The sequence below is a fragment of the Desarmillaria tabescens genome, assembly GCF_030435595.1.
Source record: "Desarmillaria tabescens strain CCBAS 213 chromosome Unknown EV420scaffold_227, whole genome shotgun sequence".
Classification (NCBI taxonomy): Eukaryota; Fungi; Basidiomycota; class Agaricomycetes; order Agaricales; family Physalacriaceae; genus Desarmillaria; species Desarmillaria tabescens.
In genome coordinates, this window is record NW_026848526.1 from 11,484 (window position 1) to 20,882 (window position 9,399).

Consider the following 9,399-nt stretch of genomic DNA (forward strand, 5'->3'; position numbering starts at 1 on the left):
TGCAGACATCAAATCAATTTCTGTTTTTAATATCAATGCACCCAGAGCAAACAGCTCAAAAATGACTTCGGCGTTAAGCCAATTCAAGCTGAGTCATCAGCAACATACTGTGGGAATATACCATTCTCAGTTTGGTATATGCTTTGGAATTTCGGAAAGCAGGCAAATTTTCTGGGATAGCAGATAGTACATTGCACTTATTCAAAATGTAATATGATAATGGCAGTCATGTATAATTATTCTATCTTGTTTATATCTCTTAATGCATGGATAGTTAAGGTCAAAAAGTATTTCGATGATTTCCAGAGTTTTCTGAAACACCCCTAACTCGGTCCCAGTAAGCAAATAGGTCGAGATTGTATGGTCCCAAACCATTCTCGGTGCTTGGATATATAATGTAGAGAGTATGTTGTCTTTTTTAATACTCTAGGCATCGTCTCAGCACATATTTTCTATCCTATGCCAACATAGGCATGAATTATGATGTAAAAAGTATACAACAAGCATGTGTGAAAGACATATCTCACAGTACATGCTCAAATTGAAGTATATTGCCTGGAAAAGCATAGTCTGTACTTATTTAAAGTGTTATATGTCAATAGGCATGCCTGCCCTGACCAGAATATTCTTCAGTCAGACAAAATTGCACCAGATGAAACTGTGCATATACCATTCTCAAAGAAATCACTTCAATGAGAAAAGTGATTACAAGGCCTATGCAGGCAGATCGCCATGGATCAGACACATGTTTTGGACAATGGAATATATACTATTTCATATTAAACCAATCTTACCTTTGGAAAGGTTGCACACATCTGTGTACAAAGGATGCATCCTTGAAATGTCCTGGAATTTGTGATATTCACTGCAAAAGGCAGATTAATCAAGGTTGTGATACATTAAATATACTAAAAAGTACATAAATGTATAGTAGAGCACTAGTATAGTATATTCCGTCAGTTCAAAGGACTTCGGAGCAATGAAGTCAAGCAGAGGATGCATCCTGAGCATCCATTCTGTTCACTCAATTGCTCTGGTCCAGTAAACCGTATAGTGATTGAGTGGCTGTACCCCTTCTTTTCTCTTCTGACCTTTGGTCTGACCATCACCATCGGTCTATCATGTAGTTGTCTGCCTGCCCCCACTGCTTGTTTGAATGGAATAAAGGTATGTTTCATTACTTTCAATGCTAATATAAGTTTTATAGATACTTTTTATCCATCTGGTGGCCCCAGATGGCCTGGATATTGTGCATCATGCCCCACTCGCTTGCACGTAAGCCCTCCTGCAAGGCAGCATCATTTCCCCCCTCCAAACAATGGAGAGTTGCACTACCACCATCACCCTTTTACTATGGTGCCCATCAATTCTTGCCACTGCCATTAAACCTCGTCCTGTTGCTGTTGTGACCCATCTAGCATCCCCCACATCGAAATCGGGGCCAATCACTGTTCACTATGGCTTCCAAATGCATTAACGATGCCTCATTCACTTGATAACGCAAGATCCGCCTCCATCTACCACTAGGAGGGTGTATATATGCATAGCCAACCGTCACGATGACCAAAACAACAACAACGACAGTGATGGCATGAGGGGTAGGAGGACTAGAGTATAGTGCATGACCATGCCAAATAGCAGATTAAGGATGGTGTGGAAGTTGGGGAGGCTGGGGAGGGCTGGGAGGGCAAAAGGGTACAGGCAGGAGGGCGAGAGCAAGGTCAGGATGCTGATGGTGAACAACACTGATGATGACTGTGCCATTTAAGGCATTGAATGAGGGCTTGAAGGTGTTGTGAACGAACCCACATTCATGGCTACGTGATCCCGGATACCCCCACTGCCGCCTGCTGTATCCCATCCAACATCAGCCTCCCACGCACCGCCCAGCTCACCCACCAACCTCAAACTCATGCATCCCCCATTATTTGGATAGGGTAACATGGATATGAGCTCTGTTTACCCCTTCGATGCCGTTGTCATTGTCTTGTTACGGTTTATTCATTTTATTCATTTTCTTTCGTCTTACTCAGCCGGATTACTCATATGCGATCACCACGGACAGTTTCTCACATACTATTATTAGCATACGAAACGTGTATTTAAGAAGAGCCTCAGCTGGCCTAAACCCCAGCTTCGGCTAAGGTTTAATCTACCTAACATCGAACTCCGTCCTTCATGACTATCTGTCCCATCGACTTTCGTCGCCTTTGACTTGCTAGAGTATCTCCCACTGAAGTGCGAGTAGGGATCCTAGTACGATCTAAGTCGATTAGAGTTAGTGGCTAACATTTAGCCGAAGCTCGACACACGTTGCCCAGCTTCACGCTGCCCAACCTTTCCAAAACCAATACCCTCCAGCTAGACCGTAAGGTCGCTAGGCTGCACCTAGACAATTGTCGGTGCTTATCGATCATCTAGGACCCAGCCCGTATCCGACCATTTATCCAATTCTTATACTCGCTGCAGTCGCCTTTTGGGTACTGCCACCCTTGTATCGAGACCCGATAACCTCAGTGTTAATCCGGGTAGCGATCACCCTTATTCTGTGTCAGTTCTACATTCCGGCCCCGCTACTCACGGCCTACCTTGTAGGACTCTACATCGAATTTTACTGAATCTGAAACCCTTTCCTATCCTCTTTTGACTCGCTCCACTGCTGGCAATCGTATTGCTGACAGTAACAAGTACATCCGAAAACGACGAAATCTTGTTGATGACCGACTTCGACTATGAGGCCGACCTCAACTTGATTATCATCCTCCTCATCGCGCTCACCACCTTAGCCATTCAACTACTGGTAAACCACCTGTCGTTGCATGGTTAATCAGAGTCGTCGAACCCTACAGAGAATAGACGCACGAACGGATGCCCTGGTCCGACGCCATTCCCGCCGTCTTCGTGACTTTTATACTCTTTTTCTTGTCCATCTTCTTGTACAATCTACTCCGCTGTTGTCAACAACAGAGAAGGGTAAGACCACAACTTCCCTTCCATTACATACCCAGCGCACCTGCATACCCCCCGCAGGTAATCGATATACCCGCGACATCTCAACAAACTTTACCGCCCGCCCCACAAGAATCCCTATATGGAGAGTCCCTCTACGGATTGTCGCGACCCAGCTCACGATCCTCAGAGTCGAGCACCGACTCCTACAGAAGCGCTACCTCCGAGTCAGTCGACTCTGTCGACATCACCGATACCCGGGGCGTACTCCTCGACCGAGGAGACTCGCCCCTACCAGGCCTCTTCGATCAGTCTCCAGTCGAAGGTGAGTCAAGCTCCCATGGAGGCAGAAGACAAGGCACCAGGCATCTGGTCGAGGGCGAAGAAAGCCCTGACACCGAGTTCGAAGGGGATGAGCTCACAGAGCTTGAGAGAATCAGGCTCGACGACCTCTACCCGAACATGGAGGAAGATGCGACCTATACCGGAGACAACTGGAGCGGAAGGTCTCAGAACAAGTGGACAGACGCCGAGTGGGGAAGCGAGCGAAGAAGGTATATGGAGAGGAAAAAGGACGACTACGACAGTGATTCTGGAGAGCTTGCCGTTGGGGCCTCCGCCGTGTCTACCACCCGTCCAGATGGAACAAGACCCGTTCTTTCTTGGCCCACAAACAGAGGGCCTCCCGTCGGTTGGCACCCCAGCACCAGCTGGGTCTACGCCGAGCCAAGGGAAGAAGCTCCTATGGCCCGAGTCCCATCCCCACGGAGCCTCCTTGTCCCCATCCACGAAGAGACCCCAACGCCCTCTACCCCCGTCGCCAGGCCTGAACCGACGGATCAGCAGCTCTGGGCAGAGTATCCGGACTACAGTCCTGAAGAGCTTGGAGCAATTGCCGGGGCCGGAGACCTCGCCCCTGTCCCCGATTTTACACCGTCCGTTTCAGGTCGAGCATTCGCTGACCCTGTCCCTGTCAACCAGCATCCATGGACGCTCCTCTACCACACGCTCGTCGAGTCCCTCGAGCGCCCTCGAGATGCCCGGCTCACCCCAAGAATCGAGGCCAGAATGGACAGAGGAAGAGCGGCAGACCTACGCACTCGCCGCGCAGAAATCGCTGCCCTCCTCGGGCCCAATGGCTTCTGGGACCTCCCTCTCGAGCCCGACGCCACTCGTGCAGAAGTCGAAAACCGACAACGAGCCGCCGCCCTCCGCTACTCCGGAATGGCCGAGTGAGCAGGAACCAACCTCGAGGCCAAGAGAAGAGCCTGGCAGGCCTACGAGTCGGAAATCAGTGACCCCGACTCCGACATCGGGCGATGGAAGAAAAACAAGGAGATCGACAGGCTCGTGAGAGAGAGGAAGGAGGCTGAGGATGCCGAGTCGGCCGCCAAACAGTTCCCTCGAAGCTGAGGTGATGAAGGTGGTCCGGACGATCCTGACTGATCCGACGGCCCCCCTGCCCACAATCTTTAATATCCTTCCATGGCATGGCCTATACGAAATAATGATAGAAGACATGGAGCGGGACTCCCAGTGGCTCCTCACGGAGGCTGGAGAAGACTACCGCTATGCAAAAACCATGGGGGACGTGTACCTCATGAAGAACATTTTAGAAGTCGAAACCTGGCACTGAGCTGCCCTCGTATGGAACCAGGTACATCCCGACAACGTCCAGCCGGGGTGTGAGGCGTACAAGCGGCCTCAACCAATGCCCAACCCACTTGAGACGGAGCAGTTTTGGGCGGGCGTGGGACCCGATGATCCCGACGATGACGGCTTCGACAATCCCAGCGCAGGCCCCTCCAGAAAGGGAAAGGAGTCTACAGTACCAAAGCCGCCACCTTCAGCGCCGCCACCAAAGTACCCGGAAGGGTACCCACCACCGGGTAACAACCCGCATCTACACTCCCTCTCGTGACCGCCGAATGCGCCGGTCCCACCAGTCCTGCCGCCGCCGCCGGACCCCATTCCTCCATGGCAGCTCACTCCAGGAGCGGTGAACAACCCCTGGAACGACGTAAAGCCCAAGTTGATCACCCAGCCCGAATACTTCTTCAGGGTCTCTTCAGACATTACGCGCTTCCTCCATCATTGCGAGGTCTATTTTCAGGTGTTCCCAATGTATTACATGACGAACGACGAGGGACAGAACCCTTACCACATTACGTTCGCGCAGGGGTACTTACAAGGCAAAGCGCAGCAATGGTGGGTAGACCAATACTACCGATATCGGGACCCATGGGGGCATTGGCAGTTTCCAACCTGGGACGAGTTTTCGCATGACCTCACGGTGCAGTTCCGAGAAGTAGCCGAATTGACGATCTGGAAGGCGGAGTGGAAGAAAGTACGGCAGTCTGAATTCAAGTCCGCGGTAGAATTCTTCACGAAGTTCGAGCAGTTGGCTCACAAATGCGAAGAATTCGGAGACGAGAAGCAGATGTTCGAGACCGTCGAAGCAGCAATAAGACCGACGGTGCGAAGGACGGTTATGCATGGGGACAATGAACGCCCCACAACCTACGCACAATGGAAGGCGCGAGTCCTAAGGATCAACGCCAACTACCGATACAACATCGCCCAAGGACTGGGCAGTAAGACCTCCCCGAACCAAGGCGGTTCGGGTCAAGGCAACCAAAATCAATCAAAAGGAAGCGGGTCAGGTGGCGACAAGAAGGACGCCACAGGAACGACTTATGGAGGGGCGGGGCAGCCAATGGAGATCGACAAGCTCCGGTCCGACAAGCGGTGCTTCAAGTGTGGCAATACCGGGTGGAACCGGGACCATAAATGCCCGACGGACAAGTCCAAGTGGCTTCCCATCAAACTCCCACCTCGCAAAAAGCCCAACGTCCAATGCCTTCGTCAGTTACTCGCAGAAGCCGAGAAGGAGGAATTAGCAGCAGGTACAAAAATCGAGGAGGTCAAGGAGGAGAAGTCGTCAAAAGACGAGCCGGCATCGAAATAAGCGATTCGACGGCGTCAGCAAAGGACTTAGTTTCATCTGGTGCGCGCTCCTGTACTACTAGCCGGACTTATACTACGTATGTAGGTACTCCGTACGAACAATACCATAACCATTTCGCCGCGTTAACCGTAGAAGAAACTAAGGATGAAGAATCGCAAAACGCCTATGGCGTAGGAGGCGATTTCCGCCGCTTGACACGGTCTGCGTCGGGCAATGAACCCTTAGGGGCTGGTCCACCTCTGACACCCCCGCTTGACCGAATGGGGGAAGTCCTAGAGAACCCAGCGAGCGCCTCAGGTCAAGACAAGATGGATGCCAGACGTGGTGGTCGTCGCCCCGGCAGGGAGAATTGGCCGACAACTCCAATGGCAGGGCCTTCCTGTCAAGATGTATGCCAGGTAGTTCCTCTCATCAGTGGTGGAAAAGCAGCTGAGGCCGGGAACCAAGGGGACCACCTACATTTAGTAGTGGACTCATCCGCAAACGATGCCGACCCCCTTGGTGAGCCAATATGTGTGCGTCTGCCCAGAGTTTCCGAGAGTACCGCCGGCGTTAGAAATGAGGATAAGTATAGGATCACGGTGGAGGTTACAACGCCGAGCACAAGTGCCCTTGGCCAGGGCCGAACACAGGGCAGCGAGCCCTCCTCCACCCACTCGACGGAAGGTGACCAAATGCCGCCGAGGGGCCTTATCAACTGGCCCGGTGACCAACTGCCACCTCGAGGCAAGAAACCCCAAGTTTCGCTGGAGGAGGTCGAAGACGAAGAAGCTCACCTGCGGTCCGACATACCGACTACCCTGCCGAAGGGGAAGCCTTCCGTGACCCCCGAGCCCGAACTAGCCCCTGAAGCCAAGCGGGCAATCATCGACATGTACTATGAACCGTTTGGCACCCATTGGACACGTCGAGTGTTGAGGCTTGCACGAGACGAAGCCGCCGCTTTCGCTATCCTGAAGCGGTGGATCCATCCCAAAAGGACCCCAGAGGTGACGTGCGAGTTGTGGAGTCTGCTGAAGGAACAACCGGAGACGGCGAGGGAGTATCGGGAGAAGTGGGAATGGATGGAGGACCTAAAGAAACCCCCTATGTACATACGAGGGCAAAAGGGACGTAATGTATCGATCAACGTACAATTGGAAACGTTGGATACCCGAGAAGTACATGCCGTAAAGGCTCTCGTGGACAGCGGGGCCACCGGCAGTTCCATAGACCGCGCCTGGGCCCAAAGCCATGCCCTTAATCTCAAAAAGGCGGCCCGACCTGTCCCGGTTTATAATGCCGATGGCACGAGGAACAAAGGTGGGGACATAACGGAATACGCCGAAGTACGACTTCGGATAGGGGACCATGTGGAGCGGATTGAACTTGCTGTGGTCGACCTCGGGACAACCCCCTTGTTCCTCAGGCATGACTGGCTTCAAAGACATAATCCATTAATCGACTGGGATATGGGAGCGGTTACCTTAGCCTGCTGCGCTTGTCGAAAAATCCCCTTTTCTCTCCCCGACACCGACCCATCGTCGCGTTGGGAAGAATACGAGGAAGGGGATACCATTCTAGTAATAGACTTTGAGGAAGCCTTTCACGTCCAGGCCATGGGTACCAAGGCCAACGAATTAGCCGCTCAAGCCAACGCCAAGAAGGCGGCGAAGTCCTTTGAGGAAATCGTACCTGCGGAATACCGGGAGTTCAAAGACGTCTTTGCCAAAGAAAACTTCGACGAACTACCTCCGCGCAAGCCCTGGGATCACGCCATCGAATTAATCCCTAACGCAAACGCTAATTTGGACTGTAAGGTCTATCCTCTCAATCCTACCGAACAAGAGGAGCTAGACAAATTCCTTGACGAGAACCTATCTACGGGACGCATTCAAGCATCAAAGTCTCCCATGGCATCTCCATTCTTCTTCGTCAAAAAGAAGGATGGGAAGCTTCGCCCGGTTCAGGACTACCGAAAACTTAATGAAATGACCATTAAGAATCGGTACCCCTTGCCGCTCATAGGGGAATTAATGGATCGACTAAAGAGGGCCAAATACTTCACCAAGCTGGACGTGCGATGGGGATATAACAATGTTAGAATAAAGCAAGGGGATGAATGGAAGGCCGCCTTCCGAACCAATTGCGGCCTCTACGAACCCCTTGTAATGTTCTTTGGGCTCACAAATTCTCCCGCCACCTTCCAGTGGATGATGAACGACATTTTCAAGGACCTGATCGCCGCCGGAGAAGTCTCCGTGTACCTAGACGACATACTCATTGTGTCCCAGACCAAGGAAGACCACCGCCGAATTGTTCGAAAGGTACTGAAAATACTCCGGGACAACAAACTGTTCCTCAAGGCGGAAAAGTGTGAGTTTGAAGTGGAGGAGACCGAATACTTAGGAGTGCTCATCAGCGAGGGAAGAATTCGCATGGATCCTGTAAAAATAGCCGGCCTATTGGACTGGCCAGTCCCTCTCAAAAAGCAGGAGCTTCAGTCATTCCTAGGCTTCTGCAACTTTTATCGACGTTTCATTCGCGATTACAGCAAGCACGTTAAACCCCTTACCATTCTTACTGGAAAGGTCGAGTGGAGGTGGGGGGAGGCTCAGCAGAAGGCGTTTGAAAAGCTAAAGGAGTTGTTCCGCGAGGATGTGGTTTTGGCTATCCCGCTCGATGAAGGAAAATTCCGAGTAGAGGCGGACTCTAGTGAGGGGGTGATTGGGGCAGTACTCTCTCAATGGCAAGACGAAAAGTGGCGGCCGGTGGCTTTTCTCTCTAAAGCCCTAGCCACCACTGAGCGCAACTACGAGATCTATGACAAAGAACTCCTAGCCATTATGATCGCTCTGGAGGAGTGGCGCCAGTACCTCATGGGGGCTCGAGAAGACTTTGAGATCTGGACGGACCACTCCAATCTCCAGTATTTCCGCAAGCCCCAAAAGCTCAATCGAAGACAAGCCCGGTGGGTAACGGAGCTGGCTGAGTACCAGTTCACCCTGCACCACAAACCGGGAGCCCAGAACCGCAAGGCGGACTTGCTATCAAGGTGGGCAGATCACGATCAAGGAAAGGGAGACAACCAGGATGTAATTATCCTCAAAGCCGAACACTTCCGGTCCCTGACCATGCCCACGCAGGAGGAATTGTACGAGAAAATCCGACTAGCTACTCACGATCCTCGCAAATGGGATCGCGGAATTTCCGACTCCCTTAACCATGAAAAGGGGGTCTCTCGTGACCAAGAGTTACTGTGGTACGAAGGACGTATCTACATCCCTCGAGACCACAGACTACGAGGGGAAATTATAGCACTACGGCACGATCATGTCACTGCGGGGCATCCGGGAGTAGAAAAGACTAAAGAGCTCATCTTGCGAGACTACTGGTGGCCTCGAATGCGTCGAGAGATCGAGACGTACATAAAAAGGTGTGAGGTCTGTCAACGAACCAAGGCGGACCACCGTCCCAAGAAGGCACCACTCCACCCAAACGAA

General features: G+C 51.8%; 1 protein-coding gene across 1 annotated transcript; it reads right to left on the reverse strand.

The window, feature by feature from the left end:
- Positions 1-1,267: 1,267 nt before the first annotated feature.
- EV420DRAFT_1600207 (uncharacterized protein) lies at positions 1,268-1,779 on the reverse strand. The gene has a single exon (XM_060475001.1). It carries the CDS (start codon positions 1,762-1,764, stop codon positions 1,555-1,557), a length of 210 nt encoding a protein of 69 aa, XP_060321529.1. The 5' UTR covers positions 1,765-1,779; the 3' UTR covers positions 1,268-1,554.
- Between the last annotated feature and the right edge of the window lie 7,620 nt (positions 1,780-9,399).

Excerpts from the sequence above, each read along its gene's own strand:
- EV420DRAFT_1600207 (XM_060475001.1), bottom strand. The coding sequence starts at position 1,764 with ATGGCACAGTCATCATCAGTGTTGTTCACCATCAGCATCCTGACCTTG.